The 23,475-nt window shown below is 45.5% G+C and overlaps 1 protein-coding gene across 4 annotated transcripts in view; it reads right to left on the bottom strand.

The window, feature by feature from the left end:
- Positions 1 to 364: 364 nt before the first annotated feature.
- The window catches only part of Nsmce2 (NSE2 (MMS21) homolog, SMC5-SMC6 complex SUMO ligase), a 213,562-nt gene continuing 190,451 nt past the window's right edge, over positions 365 to 23,475 (bottom strand). For 3 of the 4 annotated variants that reach the window (XM_032915890.1, XM_032915892.1, XM_032915894.1), the window contains 3 exons: positions 10,235 to 10,335; positions 9,770 to 9,876; positions 365 to 704 (listed from right to left, as the gene is read on the bottom strand). In XM_032915890.1, coding sequence (XP_032771781.1) covers positions 587 to 704; positions 9,770 to 9,876; positions 10,235 to 10,335 — 326 coding nt within the window. In that variant the 3' untranslated portion in view covers positions 365 to 586. Of the gene's footprint in view, positions 705 to 8,829; positions 8,927 to 9,769; positions 9,877 to 10,234; positions 10,336 to 23,475 lie in introns of all 4 variants that reach the window. The other variant, XR_004389413.1, reaches the window with a different exon arrangement.

The raw sequence follows: 23,475 nt of genomic DNA, 5'->3' as shown, positions 1-23,475 counted from the left end.
CTCAGAATGTGGTGGCTTCCCAAGTGATACCCGAGGCCTGCTAGGGACACAGCTATGTTGACATTAGGGATGGGCATTCCTTACAGTTGCCCCAGGGGGTGTGTTCCTGGAACATTCTATACCATTCAGAAAGCCATCACAAGTGACAACATTTCCATACCCAGCACTGTCAACCACAAGTAGCCAGGGGGGACTTCTGGCTCTGCTCTATAACCAGCCATTTGCTCCCTCGCAGACATGGCAGCTGGGGAGGGGCTGCTTCTCATCTTAATTATCACTGCAAAGACACTTTTCAGTTGAACCATTATACAAACTATTTAGAAGTCTGGGAACCCTTTACACACTGTGAGAGATCTAGACAGGATCGTGCTGAAGATTATCAAAGTTTTATTTAAAATTTCAGAGCACTTGAAAATAAAGACTATAATGAACTTGTGTTTTTATTGTGTAACTTAAAAATGCTTTCAATTACAGTTAGCCTTGAGGGTCACTGCGGAGCTTGCTGGGCCTATTGCTGTGTACGCTCACTCTCTGGTGGCTGCGGGGAGGTAGGCTGCGGACACCCCTGTGGGCAGGGGGCTGGCTCCTACTCGGAGTGGCGCTTTTTCTTCTTGTTGTGGCTCTCGATTGCCCTTCTCAGGGCTTCATCCGGAATGAGATCTGACATTCTCATGTCTGTGTGGCTACAGCCAATTTTTGGGCAACTGTGAGGGAAAAAAAACAAACAAACCCATCAGCCCATCCCACTGCCATGCCTTAAACATTAACTTCTCTCACAGTGGGGCACTGGAATGAGGACACTTTACTAAAACAAAAACAAAACAAAATAAAAACAAAACAAAAACCCAAAACAAACCCAAAAGCAAAAACAACAACAACAACAACAACAACAACAACAACGACAAACCAAAAACCCAAGAAAAAAGCCAAACCCCTCTCAAACCCAGAGTCATGCACACATACCCATTTTTTTCACCAAGGGCAGCTTGGTTTGGGGCTGGGGAAGCAAGCAGTGTAGGAGTAGCCCCTATACTTGGGCTTGCTTTCTGACAGGAGGTAGACAGGCAGTCACCAAGTAGCCAAATAGCACGCCACAACAGCAGGGAAGCAATGCAGGACAGAAGGAGCATGGGGGAGGGGGCAGGCTTGCATGTGCTCTAGGCTGCCCAGAAGGCTTGACTGGGTGCTCTGCAGTGAGAGCAAAGGAGGTGAGACCAGGGCAATGCTCCTCTGGATTGTTATTTTGCTTTGAGTCATGGTCTTATGTACCCAGGTTGTCTTTGAACTTCTTATTGATGCCATTACTCTAATGCTAGGATTACAGGCATGCACTATCAACACCTGACTTTGTGCTGTGCTGGACGCGTGCGTGTGTGCGTGTGCATGTGTGTGTGTGTGTGTGTGTGTGTGTGTGTGCTCGAGTGTTCAAACCACCCAGGGCTTCATGCGTGATAGGCTCAAGCTCTACCAACTCAGTTACTTCTTTAGCCCTGGGTATCATTTTAAATAGGAACACCCCCTGGAGGACTTTTAGATAGGGATGGGATTAGTGTCTTTTAAAAAACTCACTCTAGCTACTTACAGAGGACAAAAGGCTAAAGGGCAAAGGGTGAAGGGTGAAGCAGAGGAAATAGTTGGGGTCCCACAGAAGTCCAGGAAGGGTGAGGCAGTCAGGCTCCAACACACACTGGGGCATGGGGCCTGAGACGTAGGGACGGAAGGCAAGTAAGCAGAGCCAAGCTGGAGACAACTGCAGGCCCTGTGCTGTGCTGGGAAGAGAACACAGGATAGGAGTCTTGCCTGGACTCCAGCCCTCTGAATGCCACTAAACCTCTCAATGGAGACACTGAGTGGGACTGGGCACTGGCCAGAAGCCTGAGGTGAGTGAATTAGGAATGTGAGTCACCAGAAAAGGGTGGAACTCAGGCCTCGCTCAGTTAGTCGGCTCATTGGAGGGCGTGTTTGGACTGAATCACCTGATTTCTTTTTACTGTGAACAAGGTTTGGGCAGGGCTAAGTGCCCCGTGTTTGGAGTCAAGCTCATGCAGGTCATGAATTCTCTCAACCACCTGATTGGTGGCTGAGATAAACTTTCTGAGCCTGGGTTTCCCTGCTATAAAATAGGGGCAGGGTCCCCATTCCACAAGGCACCAGGTCCCACAGTGCTCCATTGTGTTCCTCTATTTTACCATCTCCTAGGCTGGCCACTATTCTCCCCGGAGGTTTTAAGTTATCTGGTCTACCTGCACTTAAACAGACCCTGTGCACACACACCATTCATGCATTCAGAGTGCTTCTGTGTGATCAGCTCTGGGCTAGGTCTAATCACATAACCTTAAGGACAAACATGGCTCTGACCCACACAAAGCTCGGCCCCATGACCTGAGACAGCTCTTCAAAAGGGACAGCAGACACAGGGGAAAAGGTAAGAGGCCGAGCGAGCGAGGGAAGGGAACCTGACCTGGGAGCCTCAGTGAACCAAGTCCTAGGAAAGGCGGGATAAGGTAGGAAAGAGAAGGCATTTCCTGGCTTTGATCTTGGGGTCAGGGAGTGTTTGCAGCACAGGGGCTTTCCCTGGGCAGTGTGCAGCCCACGTGCAATGAACAGTAAGCTTGAGAACGGGAATTAATTTTGAAATGCTAAATGTATCTTGTATATTCAGGCACATGAGCTCTCTCTCTCTCTCTCTCTCTCTCTCTCTCTCTCTCTTCCCCTCCCTCCCTCCCTCCCTCCCTCCCTCCCTCCCTCCTTCCCTCTCCCTCCTTCCTTCCTTTTCTTTCTTTTTTTTCCTGGAGTCTTGCTGTGCCCTCCTCCCTACCCCCACCAACCCTCCTGCTCGCCCCGCCCGTGTAAGTTGAAAGCTCTAAGGATGAGACAAGGAAGACATACACACACATTTAGGACTTAGAAATGGAGACTGCCATCCCTGAGGCTTCCCTGACATGGAAATGCAGAACAGGAGGTTTCTGGAGTGAACATCCCTGGGAGGCAAGCCCTGAGCCCTGTTTCTGACTACCAGGCCTTGGGTGCAGTGGGCTCTGAGAAGAACATCTACCTCCATCTGCCAGACAGTGAATAAGCGGTGGAGAGGGAAGTGGGGAGTGAGGGGGGAGGACTTCCTGATGACATCAGTGGCTTTAGTCAGTAAATGAGGGCATTCTGAGAATGGCTGAGGGAATTAACCACACCACTGGGCTGCGAGGAGGCGCCCACATTCATGTTGATGGGATGGAGCCTGGTGAGGTCTGTGTCATGCAGAGACAGGCTCTGGGGACAGGGATATAAATCAAGTATCTGAGGGGAGCTGGGTGACCTGACAACAAAGATACAAACTGACAACAAAGATACAACAAAGATACAAAATGGAAGAGCCAAGTGGTATATGCCTATAACCCTAGCAGCTGGGAGGCTGAGGCAAGACTGAACTACACAGAAAGTTCTAGGCTAGTCTGGGCTATATAGTGAGACCATCTCCAAAAGAGGGGTGAAGACCTAGTAGTCAGCTCCCCTAGTGCTAACACTGTCCAAGTGACGTACAAGGTTTCTCCTGCAAACAGGTGAAGGCAGTTCTTATCTTCTGCAGGCATTGGACACAGCGAGAAATCACAGCCACTGAAGGCCATGGGCAAGGACTGTGCTCCAGGCCTCACCACGCAGCAGTTGCCATTCTAACCACAGTTAACCAGTCCTGTCTCTTCAAACAAGGTGGCTCAACAAGGGACAGGATGAGCACAAGGCTGAACAGTATGACTGAATCGCTGGGGAGACTTCCTGGAGGAGAGGCTGGACAGGAAGCAGGGCACAGTCTTGTTTCCCACCCCACCCCACAGAAACGAACAAGTTTTTAAACTAAAAAGGATAAGAAAAGGCCATGATGCCATGGGCTTGAATCAGGGCATTCCTGCTCTGAGAAACAACACTACCCAAGCATTAGGCCATAATCCCCAGGACATCCTGGTGAGCAAGTCAGGTGTGGCAACACCTTCAACACCATCAAATCATCCCCAGGAAGGGCTCAGATGCACAGGCCTGGAAGGAGAGGCTGGTCCTGAGCCTGGGTCAGCCACAGGGCAGAGCATTCCTTAGCCGCATGGGGCAAACTTAAGAGTCTATGCTTAGGAAAGGTGCAGAGGGTCCGGGGGCTTCAGGGAGCCGAGGCCTTGGCCTGAGCCTGAGCCTGAGCCTGAGCCTTTAGCTCATGACCACACAATGTTGAGCATCTAGAGGCACAGATTTGGGCTCCAAGAATACCAAGGTTTGGCCCATAAGCAGCTAGACAGACGCCTCTGGCATTAGAGTTGGGCAGATTCCTGACATACCTACACTCAGACAGTAACTCTGTCCATACCCTCCAAGTCCAGGGTGATGTGTCACAAAGCAGTGAGGTAAGCATAATGACTGATTGTCGTAAGGGCCCCACAGCTGTGTGTTCATACTGCACAGCAGTGTACTTCCTGTCAGGTGTGTGTGTGTACGCAGCCGTGTACATGTGTAGGTGCTGTGGAAGTCAGAGGACAGCCTTAGTTGCCCTATTCAGGTACCACTGCATTTGTTTGTTTGTTTGTTTGTTTACTTCTGAGAGGTTCTTTCACTGGCCTAGAATGTGCTAAGTGTCCACTAAGGCTGGCCGGCCACTGACCCTCAGGGGTCTGTCTGTCTGTTTTTCATCTCCCTCCCGGTTCCCAGTGCTGGATTACAAGTGAACTACTGTACTTGGCTCTTTTGTGTGAACTCTGGGATGAGCACACGCCTCACTGAGCTATCTCCCTGTCTTCTCCACAGCCCAGAAACAAACAGGCCAGTAGAGATCTGGAAGGAATTTCCTATCAGCCCCAGGGTCCCTGGACTTTCGAGTTGATGTAACTTCCACTAGAGAGATAAAGACCCTGGCTGAGAGGCTCAGTTATTTGTTGGGGATTCTGCTTTGCCACCACACATTCACTTCATCGGACACGCTTGGAATGCCTGTTGAAGAGCCAGAAAGCCAAAACAGTGGGCTGGGGGCAAAATCGTCTGTAGTGCATTAACATGGAGATCAGCAGGCAGCTTCATTTGTGAGAGAAGAGCTTTATGATTAAGAGCTCTGTTTTAGGAAATGACTGTAAGCTACACTTAGGGTGAAAAGCTCCACAAGACTATTCCACCTCAGTGCAGTGGCGAGGCCTCCACGGTCTGAAGCATGCTGGGAAAGTTCAGATGGTACCCAGTAACACAGTGTGCCTGGGACTCCAGTAACATAACATAATTGGAACAGCAGAAAGAAACAGTTCTCTAACAGGATGTGTCACACACATTTTTTAAACAGTGCTTCATGGGAAATGACACTACTTCATGCTGAATCAGAAACCTACAGAGTAAGCTGTGAACAGAACCCAAGTTCTAATCTGCTTCCATGTGTGCTTTGTACTTGACACTGGCTCTGTGAGGACAGCGCCTCGTCCTGGGTGTGGTTTAGGACGCTTCCCACGGGATCTCCTACCTTGAATGCAGTAACTGCTGAACAAGAAGCTGCCTGGAGCTCACAGCACCGGGCTCTGAGTCCTCCGTGCTGAGGCTTCACAGTAAGGAGAGCTTATGCCGGGCCAAGGCTCTGTCTTGCCTCCCCAGAGCTGTGTCGCAGTGACACCTGCCCACTTCTATACTCATAGCTACATCATTCTCAAGGCTGTCTCAGTCACCTTCTAAGGGCAGAGCTGCTGGCCTGTACCACTGCTGTTTTCAAGGGCTGTATTTCTCTGATCTCACTCTCAGAACTCCTGCGGCCACTTTCCTCTCTTCCCCCTCTCCTGAGAGCAATGACAGCTAGCAACTGCCTCTGGACACTCCAAAGAATGAGCACTCATCTTCCCCCTGCCTCCTCCCCTCCTTCAATCAGTTGCCACATTCTGTTGGGCACTTGCACGCACCTCACCTCCACGTGCGTGCTCACTCTGTGTAACAGAATGCATTGTGGGGCACCACCCTGGCACCAGCACAAGCCTTTAGCACCTGTCCCCTGCACTGCCTCTGTAGTAACTTCCTCAGCTCCACGTTGGCTCCTCCTAATCCCCCTTCTCTACAAGGTCTCCTGTGCCCATGGTGAAGATGCGGGTGGAAGCTTGAAGACAAGGATGAAGGGCTCATGGTTACTGAGTCTTACTGCGTGTGTGCCTGGTCCTTTAGCTACTGCACAAAATATCTTAAGTTTCAGAAGCACCAGTGAGAAAACCACAACTATCACCATGAATTTACAGACAAGGAAAGTGAAGAAACGGACATTCACGGCTCTACGATAGATCTCTAGCCTATGGTACGGTGTCATTCCACTTTCCTGCCTCAACAGTAACCAACACCGGGCCTACTGCCCACCAAGTGGAAGCTTGTCTGGCGGGGGTGCGTGGGGTGAAGGCTCTGGTCAAGGAGCTGTTTTTTGATGAGTGTAGAGGAGCATGTTTTTATTCCAAGCACTCAGTAGGCAGGGGCAGGTGGATCTCTGTGAATTTAAGGCCAGCCTGGACTACACAGTGAGTTCTAGGATAGTCAGGGTCACACAAACAAGGGAGCAAACTAACTAACTAACTAACTAACTAACTAACTAACTAACTAACTAACTAACTAACAACCAACCCAGTTAAGAACTACTTGCTCTTTGTTATGTGTATGCGGTTTTGCCTGCACCTATGTATCACCTGCACGGTGGAACGGAAGCCAGAAGAGGGTGTTGGGTCCCCTTTGCTGGAGTTTAAGATGGGTGCTGAGACCTGATCTCTGGTCCTCTGGAGAGCAGCAAGTCCTTTTACCTGCTGACATCACCCATGGCACATCTCTGCAGCTTTCCTTCTCAACAGGCACTATGGGCATTTCTCCACTGGGACTGCTGTCCCACCCCACAGCGCCAGGGAAATGCCTCCGCTCGGATCTGAGACCACTGAACCTTATACTTTCCTGTACACACGTTTCCTGCTCTTACGGAAACATAATGGTTTATAGTACAAAAGACAGTATTTTCCTCCTGTCCTTCCATAGATTATAGCAAACCACTGTATCTTTCAGTATAATAGAAATTGTGGTGAGTACTGACTTAGGTTTCATAAAAACAAAAAACAAAAAACCAACAACAACAAAAAAAAAAACCAACAAAAAACTGGAAAATGATTTTTGGCTTGGGGTTAGGATAAAATCTCAAGAGTTACTAAAATGGCTGTAAAGACAGTTCTGTCCTTTTTGTGCTATGTATTTATGGTGTTCTTGGAATTGACAACTAGAAAATCAAAAGTTTCAATCAATTCTAAAAAACACTGAAGGTACTCTATCCTGCAGTATCAAATATTCAGTAATATTTAATTCATTATCTTTAATAAATAGTAAAATATAAACACCAAAGAACTGTCTTTGAATACATGCTTATCATTTACTATTAGTAAATGCTTAACTTGTATACTATTTTATATAGCTGTATAGTCAGGGCTGGATAAAGAGCATCTTAGCTGAGGGATCTGGAGGGAATGATGCAGTGGTTAAAGCATTTGCTGTGCAAAGACGAGGATTAGAGGTCAGATCCCTGGAGCCCGTGGTCCCCCACCTACAATGTCAGACTCAGAAGGTAGAGACAGGGGTCTTTGGGGGACACACTGCCCAGAACGACTAGCCGTATCTGCGAGCTTGGGCTTTGCAAGATCTTACCTCTAATCAAGGAAGATCCAGACAACAACTGGGTCTCTACATGCATGAGCACACAATGTATATGGATACCACCTTCACAGGTGCACCCGTACACATGAACACACATGCAAACACACCACACACACATGCACATGGAAAGAAGAAAAGGGGGGAAATCTGACCTAGTAAAAAAAGGTTATAATACAAAACTTCAAGAGGCCTGGCTCCTAAAGCCCCCTTCACTATTCCCTGGTATTTTCCTTTACTTCTTTTTTTTTTTCCCCCTTTTTTTCGGAGCTGGGGACCAAACCCAGGGCCTTGCGCTTGCTAGGCAAGCGCTCTACCACTGAGCTAAATCCCCAACCCTTTCCTTTACTTCTTAAGGCCTGATAACAGTGTCATCTTTGTAAACCTCTAGCCTTTTTCCACTCAGACTTAGTGGCTATTACTAGTCTACGAACATTTTTAGGTGTCTGCCCCTGCAGGTTATGGAAGCATGACAGGGAGAGGAGGCTTCCTTAGATGACAAGTACCACTTAAATGCTTGCAAGTATTGTGTGTCGTTCAAACCAGGGAATGGGCGTTAGAAAGTCTGAGGCGTACTTGAGAAGGCATCTAAGTGTGGGAACATGCTGCACTGACCCTGGGGCTGCTGGTAGGAAACTGAGTCATGCATTGTATTAGTCCCTGCCCTTTCCACCCCACTTCAGCAGAGTATCATACACACACTGTCAGAAAGAGATGCTGCCAGAGACAGCGAACTGGGAGGCACTCTCAGTAATTACGCTGACCCTGTCTGGCTTGTCAGAGGAGGAACACAGGGAAAAGTTAACAGAGAAGGAAGGCTTGGAAATTCAAAAACAAAATGATGCTTGTCGGTCAAATGTCAAGGTCATCAGGGAATACAGGATTTGGACTCTAAGGCAGAGATGCAAAACAGATAGAAATGAACGAATGGTTTATATTTGTGGCTTAATGGTTGCAAACCCATTTGTCTTCTAGAGTAAAGACTGTAAATCACTTGACTGAATGGCCAAGGAGCTAGCTATCTCTGGTCTTCAGTTGCTATCTCTCAGCCCACACCCACATGGGGAGGGGAGGGGAATTCCAGTTTTTGGTCTGGATGATGCAGAAGCAAAGCACACATCACAGGGGCTGCTATCAGAGCCTGAGAACGGTCACACCTGCCATTCCATTCCTGCGATAAGAGCTCAGGAGATGCCAAACCCAGTCAGCTTCAGTGTGGCCCACTGAGGACTCTCGTCACAGGCACAGAGCCATGGTCCTGGGGTTGGAGGTAGGGAGAGAAGGGACGGAAGATTCCGAGTTAAAAAAATTCTTATTGGTGAGTTAGCCATGGATTAACTGAAACCGTTTGGGAAATTATTTGCACAATTAAATGAAAGCATTTCTTTGATAATGCAGTCTTTTGATAATGTCATCTTCCTCACCAAGATCACTAGATGTGAATTCTTGTCTTAGAATATTTAAAACCAAAGAAAGCAAAGAATAAGGTGATTCCTCCTGGTTAAGTAGACATTGAAAAAAGGGGTATCTCAGATACAGCTCTGTTGATCCTCAGCTACTTTCTGGTTTGTTGGTGGAGAGAGAGAGAGAGAGAGAGAGAGAGAGAGAGAGAGAGAGAGAGAGAGAGAGAGAGAGAGAGAGAGAGTGTGAGTCAGTCTCATGTAGCCCAGGCTGTCCTCAAATTCTCGGTATGGTTGAGGATGGCCTCCACTCTCACATCCTCTGGTCTTTACCTCACTGCTGGAGTGACTAGGCACATGTGTCCAGGCCTAATTTGTGTGTTGCCTTGGACTGAAAGCAAGACTTTCTGTGTGTCAAGTAAGCTCTCTATGAACTGAGCTAGCACCCAGCTAGCTACTTTGTAAAATCACAAGTTCCTAGAGTCCTATAATCTAATACTACAGTCCCACCCAGTCTCTTCCTTCTGTGTTGATGGTGTAGCCAGAGTGCTGTTAGTGTCATCTGCATACTGTTCTTCCCAGATAGCTAGCTTCCTGTTGGCAGTCTGGGCAGAGCCATAACTGGGGAAGAGTATGGGTAGCTCTCTCTGGCATGTACTGAGGACCACCAGGGTGCTCTGCTCCCCCCAACACCCACTTACCAAGCCTTCTTCTTCCTCTTATGCTTGGATTCGATCATGCGAACAATGGCTTCCTCTTCGTATGTGTGGCCACACATTTTATTTTTCACTGGCTTCTTCATTTCCAACTATGATTAAGGAGACATATTAGGCTTTCAGGAATAATGACCACCCACTTCCTAGTCCCCACAGAGGCTAACTGCTCATCTTCCCAGCTTTAAGTATCAGCTTGTGATCAGAACATTCAGGGCTACAGGGGCTGTAACTTTACTTGGTCTCTGGGCTAGAACTTTTCCCTAGGTCCTAAAGTATATGATTAAATGAAAGTGCTTTTTAGTCACAAACATCCCGAGTATACAGTTTGATCTCATCACTTTTCTTTGCTTCTTCCCTCCCAGTGGGATATCAGAAAGCAAACAGGAGTCCTTTGGCCCCTGTGAAACTAACCTAACTTCATTTTCTTTGAGGGGAAAGTGGAAGCCATACCTGTGTTATGGGGCAGATGAAATTGGTTTGGCTCTGGGTCACAATCATATCTTCATCCATTCCTTCTATCCCATCATTCTCTCTGTCTGCATGAATACCATCTACAGGAAAAAAGGGGGCTGATGAGCTTCCTTGACTCGGCAGCATGCCAGGGAGAAGAGAGGGCAGGGAGTTCCTCAGGGCCTATTGAGCTCAGTCCTTAACTAGGCACTTGGATGGATGCATGTTAACTCTTCTGTTTTGAACAGAATTCCAAGGGGTCCTAGTTCTGTTCACTTTTGATGAGAAACCTAAGGTCCAGGGAAGTAAAATAAGATTTATAACATTCAGGGAATACTGCTTGGTAACAAATGACATGGTGGAAGGAGTCAGAGGACCTGGTCTGTTCTGTGTCCAGTCACAGGCTTTAGGCTAGCAAGATGTCCTGTTTCATAGCTTCAGTACCAAGACAAATGGAGAAAAACAAACAAACAAACAAACAAACAAAGCAACATGGCTCCTGCCTCAAGAAACAATCTGTAGATAGACCTCCTGTGGGCAGTGCAGAAACAGTCCCTTTGGGGTGTATGATTTGAACTCTTTGAGGTCTTAGATATTACTGAGGACTCAGGAATGTTTTAAAAACATGGGTTGTATGTGTCAGTACTTACCATAGTAGATATTAAGACTGAGGAATTTAAAAACTATATTTATTGCTGTATTTAAAGATAATAGCAACACTCCTAGTACATGTCAATATAAAGTACATTTTTATTTATTTTTAATGTACAATGGTGTTTTGTCTGTATGTGTGTTAGTATGATGGTGTCAGAAGCCCTGGAACTGGAGTTGCAGACAGTTGTGAGCTGCCCTGTGGTTGCTGGGTGTTGAACCCAGGTCCTCTGGAAGAGCAGCCAGCGCTCTTGACCACTGAGCCGCCTCCCCTCACCTTTCTTTTTGTAAAGACAGGATTTCTCTGTGTAACAGTCCTGGCTGTCCTGGAACTCACTTTGTAGACCAGGCTAGCACTGAACTCACAAAGATTCCTCTACCTCTGCTCCCAAGTGCTAAAATTAAAGGTGTGAGCCACCATACCGAGTTCATATAAATAAAAATTGTAAAATTTATTTATTTATTTATTTATTTGGATTTGTAAATATCTTAAATGTTTGGTTTCATAGAAGGCGGCTTCTAGAGACAGCTAGATTTCAGTGTCTTTCTGGCATCTAAGCCCTCACAATACCATGTTGGGGAATCTCAAGGAGCTCACGTAAAAAGGCGAAGATTGCTGCTGTGAAGACCGCTGACCTGGAGCTCACCTCAGCTCCTAGCCTGCACCAAGAACTGCTGTGCAGTGAGTGTGAACACAGAGCCATCTGCTTCCAAAGTGTCCTTCCTCTCACCGTGTTACATCTGCCCTTTACTGAGGAAAACAGGTAACAGGTGACTTCTGAGTGGATGACAAGGCCTGAAGACAGGCTACAGGCTGAGTCTCCCTAACCTGTAAGTCTGAAATCAGCAATATCCCAAAGCTCACAACATTTTGCATACTGACATGACATCAGACATAGACAATGCCACTGTGAGAATCTACTTCATGGAGACAGTTGAAGTACTGTATGAAACCAGAGTCTGTTTCAGCTCAGGCGGTTATTTTCTGGGGAGGACGTTTGTCTATCTAATGTACTACATAAAGTTGTCATCTTCGGGCTAGAAACTGCATATGGGATATAAGTAAACTTTCTGCTTGGTTTGTATCCTAGCCTCAAGATATCTCATTATGTCTATGCAAATGTTTTAAAATCCCAAACCAGAAACACTGGTGTCCCAAGCATCTTGGGTAAGAGATATTTAGTCTATACTTGTCAATTGTCTATCAATGGCCTATTCTTTCCTCCTCTTTTCTCTCTCTTTTCTTTCTTCTCTTCCTCCTTTCATATTGGTAGAATAATATACACCTAAAACTGCAACTGCTTTCCTGTCAAGATGTGGGAGAAAAACCCTTGACAGTCAGAAACTCCACCAGGGTCAGAAGAGTGTGTAAACTTTGTGTTATGGTGCTTCTTGGGGCCTCCCCTCAGGCCAGGTATCTGCCTGCCCGCCCGCCCGCCTGTCTGTCTGTCTGTCTGTCTTTCTGTCAGAGAGATACTACTAAGGCAGGAAAGGGCATGGAGTTTTTGTCAAGGCCATCTGGATGGACCCAGAGGTTCTTCCCCAACTTCTCTTTTAGAGGGGTCCCCTTTCTTTCTTTGTAGGGCAATTTCCTATCTCTAAACCAGTGCTCACTCCTCAAGAAGGAAAGGATAAAGATGCTGGCCTCCCAAGCAGAACTCCTGAAACCACACACACCAGGGTACAGGGGCTGTGATCTTAGCCCTTTTCAAGGATCTAGAAAAGTATCCTAGACCCGGAAACCATTTACAGGTGTGCATCTCTATCTCAAAATTGGAAATCTTTTTGAAGTCAACACAATGACTTCAAAGTTTCATGTTTCAGAGTTTTTGATTTCACATATTTAGACTAGGAATGCTCAACTGTGTTTGTCTGTTCACATACTCCCAGATCCCAAATCAGAGGTGATGCTTCTGGTCAAAGCACTACAGGTCAGCAGTGTTTAATCCTTTATTCTAAGTAAGCTAGCTGTCAAGTTAAAATCAATTCATGTTAAAGGCCTATGAATTATATTATTTACTTTTCTTTAGTAATTGTTCAACTGCTTAGATACTAACAGCTAATGACAAATCAATTATTCGCAGCTACTCTATTCTCAAAGCAAAGCAAAATTGCAAGAAGTCTAAAATATCTGTCAGCAATAAAATAGCATTTAATAAGTAATAGCTTGTACATGCTTGGTACATGTGTTTTTACTGTGACACGGGTGGGGCGTCTGGAACAGAGCTCACACCTATGAAGGTCTTCATGTTTTCTGAGCCCTGGGGTTGGCATTCACAGTGCGAGAGACTCCTTAAAGAGTCCTCTATCAACTAGCGACTCCGGAAACTGGGGCAGGTAATGTAAAAAGAGAATTGGGAGGCTGGGAGCCAGGCCTCCTCTGGGATCCCCTTTGCAAAGCCTCTGCCTGTGGGCTGCTGCCTCCCAGTTCTGATTTTATGTCTGATAGTCACAATAAAAGTAGTCCTTGTAAATTTCTTACAGAGCTTATTCTGAACTGATGGCAGATTTCTGACTATAAATATTACAGTGTGGAATTCACCGGAAAACAGAGTTCAGCCATGTGAAAGACTGTGGGTTTGTTGGTTATTTTCTATTTTTAAATTTCAAAAGGTGGAGGAAGCAAGAAAGCACAACTCAGATGCAATGTCAACCACTAGGGAGGCTGAGGGGGAGCTAAGAGATGGCAGAGATCAGGAACAGAGAGGTAAGAAGAGAGAAGGGTGAATGCCAGCAGTGAGTAATAGCCCACAGACCAAGAGAGAGTCTAAAAGGGGAAAGACAGCATAGCGACACTTCTCTAAAGAGAGCATTTCCTCACCCTACACCTGTATTTATAGAAAGTGACATTAATGCTGGGATTCTACAAGGTGCTCACAAAAGGTCGCATCTGGCAATAAATATCACTTATGGTGGTTTACCTGATCCTGAGGGCAAAACGGCATGGTGCATGTGGTAAAAGGCTGGCAGAGAGAAAGGCACAGAGATATTTGAAGAGTGGGGCTAGCTGCTACCTGAAAACACCAAGAGCCAGAGAACATGTAGATTTTGCTTAACGCTGTCCAGGGTATTCACAGGGCGCATGTCATTCTGTGTTCTCGAGCTGCATCCTCTGAGTACTGTGAAGTGTGCTGCTGCTAGAGTGGGCCATCACCAAAGTGTCTCATTGCTACTAATAATAGCTTACTTACTGAAGACTGCTCAGTGACAGTACTCATTTAATACTCACATAATACCCACGACACACTATATTGTTTTGTCTAGTATATAGGCAAGAATAAGTTTTAAGCCCCATGATAATTCAAAGGCAACTGTAGAAACTAGACCTTTAATAAAGGAGCAGCTGGATTAAGCCAATGTAGTCTTTATTAAAGAATTACAAAATATTACTGATTCTGCATGTGTAAGCAGCAAGCAAAAGAGATGTCTTGTTTTCCACATTCCTGGGTTCTGCACACATGAACTAAATCATGAATAGATGAAAAATGTTTGAGAAGCAACTGTGTCTGTACTGAACATGCACGGACCTTTTCTTCTTGTTACTGGTCCCTAAGTAGTTCTGTGCCTCTTTACATGGCATTTACACCAAATTGGGTATGGTGAGTAACCCAGAGATGACTTAAAGACTATAAAAGGGTGTGTGCTCTATGCAAACACTCTGCCATTGTGTCTAAGGTACTTGAACATTTGTGAAATTTGTTATCTCAGGCGTCCCAGAGATAACCCTTTATAGATTCTGAGGGATGGCTGGACAGACATATATACAATGTGTTGTTAGATGCTGATGTTAGCTGTTAACTTCTGACCAAAGAACAGGTTTCAGAACTCTTACCCTGCATCTATATGCCTGGGCTCAGGGACCAAGCACCATGTTGAAGAGGAAAGCCTGCCAAAAACTAAGATTACAATGATGGGGTGTACTGGGTAGGTGTCCTCTCCACCTTCATCTCTAAAACAGGCTCTCATGTATTAAAGGATGGTCTCAGATTTACTATGTAACTAAGGATGACCCTGAACTTTTGATTTATTGCCTCTACCTCCTGAGTGACAGGATTACAGTTATGAATGAACAATGTCTAGTGTATGTGGTGCTGGGCTTTCTGCATGGTAGAAAAGCAAGTTATATCCCTAAGCCCTGAATTTTGTTATTTATTTATTACTTATTGGATATGTGTGAGTATAAGCCACATATGTATGTATGCTTTCAGAGGCTAGAAGAGGACATGAGATTCCCTGGAGCTGGAGTTACAGGTAGCTGTGAGTCCACCAAGCTTAGCCTCTGCAAAAACACGAAATGCTTTTAACCAATGAACCACCTTTCCAGCACCTGGAGGGGATACATATACCCCATCTATCTATCTATCTATCTATCTATCTATCTATCTATCTATCTATCTATCTATCTATCTATCTATCTATCTATCTATCCTATCCACCCACCCACCCACCTACCTATAGATCTTTCCTTCCTTCCTTGACGCCATAGAATGAAAGCCAGAGGAGGAGGAGTGATGGAAGCATTTGAAGGAGTATTTCTAAAGTTAAATACTTGGTGACACATGCAGTTGAGGACATGGCATTCAACAGTGAAGTAGGCACTGAACAGACCAAGATGTCAGTGTCCACTGTTAAAGCTGAGGCCTTTGGTCTTTCTCACCTGCTTCGATACCAATCAGTTGCTCAAAGCTGAACCCACAAGATTCACTCTGAATACTGTTTCTTTCAAACCTCACATCCGTCCACTGGAAATTTCTGACGCTGGATCTCATCCATATTCCCAAGGTCAGCCCTCTGCCTGGATCTCTACTGCATCAGTTCAAGCCATGACCACCTTCTGCCTATCCAGCTGCAGTTCCTCCTGGTAGGTGCCAGGGGCCATGCCACACAGCACCCTTCAACCTCACTGACACTGGCCACCCGTCCCTGGTCTGTTTGCGAGCATTGCAGATTCCTTCTTGTCTCTGGGTCCTTCCATTAATCTGCTGGGAACGTTCTTCTTGCCCTTGACTTGTTCTACTCTTTCTTGTCTTTTAAAATGTCATTTTAAATGTCATCTTGGCGAGGCCTTTTCTGATGTACCAAGCTGAAGAAGCCACTGATGTCTAGTACTGTAACGACACTCTTAGGAGCACACACCCACATGCACGGCATTCGTGCACATCTTCCTTCCTCCTTCCCAGCACCCTCATCTTCTCCAGGAAGACAAGGCTTTTGTGGTCTTTTTATGGTTCCTAAAGTCTAAAGCAATCCTTGGCAGATAGTAGTTCTTCAATAAACATTAGATTGTAATGTGCTTCACCCAGTAAGGCAGAAGCTTATTTTCCCCCAAGATTATACTTGAATATTTAACAGATGTGGACACACACAAACACACACACACACACACACACACACACACACACACACACACCCTCTCACTCAATAATTATACACGTTATAGTCAAATAAGAAAGAACTTCACTGTAGGTCTGGGTGCAGCCCTGGACCCTGGACTACATGTCAAAGGCAGGAAGTAAATATAAGTTTTACAATTACAGTAGGCTGTGAGGTAATTACAAAGGAGAATCCAGACATGGTCTTGTGGTCACAAAATACATTTGGTTCTGGCCACACACAGCCCTAGCATTAGTCACTTGTCTGTCTTCAGGCACCCCAAATTTGGCTACCAGTTAGACAGTTTTATGCTAGTGGGGAATAAATGTTGATTGCTATGTACTTTTTCAATTAGGCCTGAACATTTTCTAAAAGCACTTTTCTCTCAAAAATAGTAGTGTACGGAGGAAATGCTATACAAATATTTGCTGCCTGCTGAGATTCTCACTTGTGCTATTCCGGGACAGCATATTTGGACAGAATGAGCTGGTGCACAGAAGATGCAGGGCCTCCCAAAACTCACTGATTCCAAGTCTGAAACTCTACAGTTCCAATGAGTCTGTCTCTGTACCAGCTAGGCCTGGGCCTGCGGGGTCCTACCTGGGCACTCAGCCTCAGATCCTAATGAGAACGTGCTGTGTGTGTGTGTGTGTGTGTGTGTGTGTGTGTGTGTGTGTGTGTGTGTGTGTGTGTGTGTGAGAGGCAGGGTGGGGAGGAAGGTCCTCCTATGATTTTGGGGCACCCAATTCTATACTTCAATTTCTTCTTGGGACTGGTGGTCTGTTCTGAATATCAGCTTCTTAGCTGGGCTAAGCTGACATTTCCCTTTGGCAGGGAACTCAGTACTGGCTCCCAATACTTTCTGTATCAACACAGTGACTGCTGTGGGTGAACAGTATTTCAGAATTAAAATGTGCATCATGTTCAGATAGGGCCCATGGGGCAGAGGATTTCCTACACGTTATAACTTTCACAGGATGGCAAACCCCAATGAACGGCTATGTAGTTCGGTGTTCTTGTGGGACTCCTAACTGTGGGAGTGGGGGTTCCTCTGACTCCTTTCTTCCTATTGGGTTGCCTTGTCCAGCCTTGACAGGAAGGCTTATTCCTGGTCTTATTGCAACTGGTTATGCCATGTTCTATTGATATCCCTGGGAGGCCTGATTTTTTTTTTTTTAAGGGAAATGGAAGGGTAGATCTGGAGTAGAGGGGAGGTGTGTGAGGGGGCTGGGAGGAGGGGAGGGAGGGAAAATTGGTCAGTATGTATGTAAAGAGTAAAATTAAAAAATAAAGTCACCAAACCTACATTTCAACTAAAATATTCAGTGAACAGAGGGTAACAATTAGAACAACTATAATGTAAGATGGGTCCAACAACTATTTATCAGGTATCTATGTATATATAATATATATCTAATACTATAGAATTCTAACACTGCAACTTTGAATTGTTACTGCTATTATAATGATAACTGTTGAAACAGGGTCTTCCTAAACTACTCAGCAACCGACGGCCTTTCTTTGCCTTCTACGCCACACTCTTTAGCTTGAACTTCCTCCTTTATGTGGTTTTATAGGACTGCGACGACTCATCAGAGACCCTGAAGGTTCCCTGTGGATAGGCAGCTGTGGTGCCATCACCAGACAGAACCTGGTACAAATACTCCTGCCCCTCCTGTACCAGAGCATCCCTAGAGGTGAGGAAGGAGAGCTGAGGAGGTGAACCGCCTCATGAAGATGGTGACTAAGCCACACTCCTCAGGAAGTGTGATAAGCGGGAAGGAGACCAGGCAACAGGAATTACAGTACTTAAGAACGTGGGATCTGGAAAGAGCCTGCTTGGACCTGCCTTGTTCAATTAGCTAGTGCTCCTCAGCAGGTTATCTCACCTTTCTTTGCCTCAATCTCCTTAGCCATAAGATGGGCTAATAGTGGTGTTTATTTCATGGAACTTTAGGAGGACTAAATGAGTAGGCATGGAAAAAGGCTTTGGTGTTGCTGGTGTGTGGTTTTTGAGATAGGATGGTCTCAGGTAGCCTGGCCTGGGGCTAGCTTGAACTCTTACATTTGTTTTTAGATTTACTGTGTGTGTGTGTGTGTGTGTGTGTGTGTGTGTGTGTGTGTGTGTGTGTGTGTGTGTGTGTGTACACACACACATATGTACAGTATGTGTGTAGGTCAAAGGACAACTTGTGGAATTGTTTTTTCTCCTATCATGTGGGCTCTGGGAATTGAACTCAGGTCATCAGGCTTGGAGGTAGGAGACTTTACCTGCTGAGCCCCCTCACTGACTCTACCTTGAACTTGATCCTCCTGCCTCTGTCTCCCAGTCTCCCAGTGCTGAGATTACAGGTGTGGAACATCATGTCTGATTAGGAAAGGTTCTCAGAATGGTGTCTGGCAAAAAGCAAGTGAATATCACAGTGCTTACTGACATTATAACTCAAATTCTCATGAAGTGAGCATGCAGTGTGTACCTATAACATATACAAGGTCGGTTAAACCATTCCAAAGAACCTGCACGATGGGCTGGCCTGGGGTACTACGTGGGACAAACCCTTTCATGCCCTAGGCAACAGGGAGGCTTAAATTAGCCCGGCGTGCGCAATTTGCTGACACAGCACTGTCAACATCTTCAATCTGTTGCCTGTTTTTCCTTCCCTGGCTCTTTCGACATATGGTTGATTATCTTGCAGAAGGAGAGTAAGGAGTTTCAGATTCCTAGGAACGAGCCAACATCTTACTAATATGCATTTTCCATTTACTACTGTATGTACTAATGGGTCAGGCCTGTCTTTTGTCTTCAGCCGACATCGCCTATTATTTTGCTTTCGTCTATTAAACACTGTCAAAATAGAGCTTTCAAAAAAACATCAAAGCCCAGTGCATTGAACTGGTGCGCGCGCGCGCTCGCTCGTGTGTGTGTGTGTGTGTGTGTGTGTGTGTGTGTGTGTGTGTGTTTTGGGTGGGGGTGGGGGGGTGGGAAGCCATCCAGATGAGACATGGCTATGCTATCTCATGGCAGTAAGGACTGAAAAATATTACCAAACAGTGTTTGTATTTGTACTTCTCAAAAGAGAGGTGCGGTGGTCACCCTCAGATCATCAACCAAAAGTGGGAAATCAAATGTATACATTCAAATTCCTTGCTTTGAGCAATAAACAAACACATACACACTTCACCTAACAAGAAAACTTGGATTAGCTATCACCAAGAAAGTATGTTTACAACTCTCAATTATGTAGATTTACAGAAAATTCTACTGAAAGGAAAGACTGGAAGAATCCCTTTAGGTTCATCTTCTTATCTGTGTCATGGAGACAGTCTTGTTGTGTAGCTCAGACTGCCTACTTACCGCGTATTTGTAGCCTGGGATAGCCTTAGCCTACTGTGATCTTCAGCCTTTGAGTGCTGGGACTACAGGCATGTACCACCTCATCCAGCTTCATCTTTAGCTCTGTTCTTATATTAGAGGCTGGGAAGGACCAAGTGCCAGTATTGAGGACAGTCTACACACCCTACTGATGCCATCCACTCTTAAAACTCTCAGCTCTGGCTCATTCTCCTCATTCTCAGCACTGCTCTCCCAGGTCAAGCCTTCACAGGTCCTGTTTCTCTACACAACGCTCTTTAGCACCCATTTTCCCAATCTACCTCTTTCTACCCCACCTAGATTGTGCTAAAATTATTGTCTCTGATAGGCCAAGGCACTTCCTTGGCACCTAGAAAACCCCATCTCCCATGGCTTCTGCCTCAAACCCACGCCCAACATATTTTGTCCAAATCCGCCATGTTCTGCTTTCCTTCCGCCTCTTTCCACACCAACCCCTGACATTCTTCAAGACTCAATTCAAGCCTTCCCTCTGTGTGGTCCTGTACCAGAAGTACATCCTCCTTCAGCAGCCACTTTGTCACCTCTCCACCAGGCTGTAGATTCCTTTAGGGAGGGGCCTCTGCCTCCTTCGTCCATACCAGGAAAAGAGGCAGGAGCTTCACGGAGGCTCAGTGAAGGCTGCTGATGCAGGAGCTGCTTTCAGTACAGCTATATGTAAACTGGTGCTCTTTAACCCTGCAGAGATCAAACCCCAGGCCTCAGACCTGCAAGGCAAGTGCTCACCACTTAGCCACAGACCCACAGACCCAAGAACACTTGGTTTGTTGCTTGTTTTGAGGCAGGGACTCATGCTGTAGTCCTGGCTTGCCTGGGACTCATTATGTCACCCAAGCTGACCTAAAAGTATGGCTCCCAGGATTACAGCTGTAAGCTACCAAGTATAGCTTAAAAAAAAAAAAAAGAAGTTTTGAATGCCATTACTTTAGAGGACAGCGACTTGGTATTGTTGTCAGAGAGCCATATAACACTATCCAGGCCATATCACTGTACATTCTTCATGACATGTCACTCTGCCAGAATCAAATGCCCCAAAGTCAGATGTTGTATTTCAAAAGTAAGCAACACCAGAGCATGGACTTATATAAGTTCTGATTCTCTTCCTTTGCCCCAAAGCATCCATACCCAGAGAAACCTACAATGAGCAGTCTTACAATCATGTTGACTGCTTTAATGTTGTTTCATCTACCAAGGTAGAGAAGAGTGCAACTGAAGATACTTAATGACAGCAGTGTGCATAAAAGCACCAAAAGGTGCACATTTGATAGACTGAGAAATTAAAAAGAATTTATTTTAAATTATGTGCATATGTATATGTAGGTTTGTGCAGGTCAAGAAGAGGGCATCACCAGGCCTCCTAGTTGTAGGGGATTCTGAGTTGCCCAGTTCAGGCACTGGGAAATAAACCTGGGCCCCCTGCAAGAGAAGTTTGTACTCCTAACCATTATCCATCTCTTCAGCTTCCAGACTGAGGAATTTTGTTCTTTGCAGAGCCAGGCAAGTGCTCTAATCCTGAATCCCACCCCGGCTGAAGACTGAAGTTTACTAAGCCACAGCATAGTAACTTGTAACATTTTTCCTTTTGGAGGCTCCGGCCTGAACATCTGAGCTAATTCCTAGAAACCCACTTGGTGGAGAAGAGAGCTAGCCTCACAAGTTACCCTCTGGACTCAATGTGCATGCTGTGGAATGCACATGACCCTGCCACCCTGAAACACTTGAAAATATGTATTAAAATACTGAAAATATAAAAATAAACTAAATGGCAGAGAGGAAACATATAAAGCTAATATGAAATGTGTAGTCCATCAAGAGCAGGCGTCATGATTACTGTAAATGTGACCATCAGCAGTGCTATCAGCAAGAATTTCTCCGAGTTTTCCAGACTCTTCATAAGACCAAGTGATAGTCACGAGGTTGGTAGGATCAACAGTAGCAGTGGTCACATTCATTCCATTTGTCAAACAGAAACTGGATGAAATAAAGCCCAAAGACCAAACTGTTTAGAAAAGAAACCAGGGTTTACAAACTCTCAGCTTCATAAATGCTTTCATTCTCAGAGGACTAGGATCATGACGCATCCGAACCCCTAATATCGTCTATCCTATATGATAGGAGTTTTATCCATATCATTCGTGAATCTATTCACCTACGCGTCTTAGTCACTGTCCTGTTGCTGTGAAGAGACACACAAAAACAGGGATTTAATTGGGGGCTTGCTTATCAGAGGTTTAGGCCACCACTACCACCACCATCGTCGTCGTCGTCGTCGTCGTCGTCGTCGTCGTCGTCGTCGTCGTCATGATGTCGGGGAGGGAGCATGGTGGAAGGCATGGTGCTGGAGAAGCAGTTGAGATCTACATCCTGATGTACAGGCAGATAGCACGAGTGGCTCTGGCATGTGCTTTTGAACCTATAAGCCCACCCACAGTGACACACTTCCTCCAACAAGGTCACACCTTCTGATTCTACTAAACAGTTCTACTCCCCGGTGAGTAAACACTCAAATATATGAGGCCAGAGGGACCATTCTTATTCATATCACCACACAAAACACCAATCAAACGGCAATACAGACCAGGAGAATTGAAGAATGGAATAAAGCTAGCCTTAATACTGAGGTTTGTTTTATAAAGCTTCTTGGAGTGAAAGTTGAATTGTAATCTGTAAGGTGGCTATTTTAGGAAACAGGCAGCAAGGGAGACAGAAGCTGTGTTAAGAAGTGCACAGTGGGCAAAACCTGTCACATTCGTCAATGTTCATTGCAGTTCTGAGGCCAGCAAGACAGGCGCACATTTCCTTGCAGATCCCAGATTTTCTCCAGTGTCATCAGAAATACTCAGTGTGATACTTACGAAAGGCCACAGATCTTTAGTAGTAACTATGTATGCTCTTGTGATTGCTGTTGTTTTGCCCTTGGCATGCCCACGCCTGCTTGTGCACAGTGGTTGGAGAGTGCTGTAACCCTGTGACTGGGTTACGGATAGTTGTTAGCTGCCGTGCGGGTGCTGGGACTGAATCCAGGTCCTCTGTACAAGTGACACGCACTCTCAGTCACTGAGCCATCTCTCAACCCCCTTATTTCATGTTTCCTTTCTATACCTTTTTGCTAAAGAGTGTTAAGACTGATTTTTCAATCAGGTGTGGTGGCTTACACCTGTAACCCCAGCACTCTGAAAGCTGAAGCAGGAGGATTGCTATAGGTCTGAGGCCAGTCTGGACTACAGTATTAGACACTATTTCAAAAAACATGCGTGTAATCCCAGCATTCACTAAGCTGGGGCAGGAAGATCAAGGGGCTGGGGAGATGGCTCAACATTGAGAACACTTGTTGCCTTTGCAAATGACCCGTTCGACCCAGAACCCATATGGTGGTTCAAAACCATCCTTAACCCCAGTTCCAGGAGGAGCCAATGCCCCTTTACGACCTCTTATAAGACCAGGTATACACGTGGTACACACATACTTAAAACACACATATTTAAAAAAAAGAGTTTAAGGTTAGTCTGGGCTACACAGTCAAGTTGTCTCAAAAGAACCCCTCATAAAATATAAACAAAATAAGTTAAACCAAAACGAACAACCAAACAAAACCCCGACTTCTTATTGTATAACAATGTAATTAATTTTTTTTTCTTTTTAAAGCCAGGAGATCAACTCTCAAAGTCTATTCATCACAGAAGAAAGTTTTTATTTTTATATTTTTATCCAAATCCTGCTTGCCTCTGCCATTCAGAGTGCTGAGATTGTCTAGCCTAAAAGAAATTTTAAAAGGTCAAAGCTTGAGGATACAACTCTATTGAGGTTTAACAACACTGTCACCATA

Source organism: Rattus rattus, chromosome 1 (assembly GCF_011064425.1).
Source record: "Rattus rattus isolate New Zealand chromosome 1, Rrattus_CSIRO_v1, whole genome shotgun sequence".
Taxonomy (NCBI): Eukaryota; Metazoa; Chordata; class Mammalia; order Rodentia; family Muridae; genus Rattus; species Rattus rattus.
The sequence above is the reverse complement of the archived record's forward strand: the minus strand, read 5'-3'. Positions and strand labels throughout refer to the sequence as shown.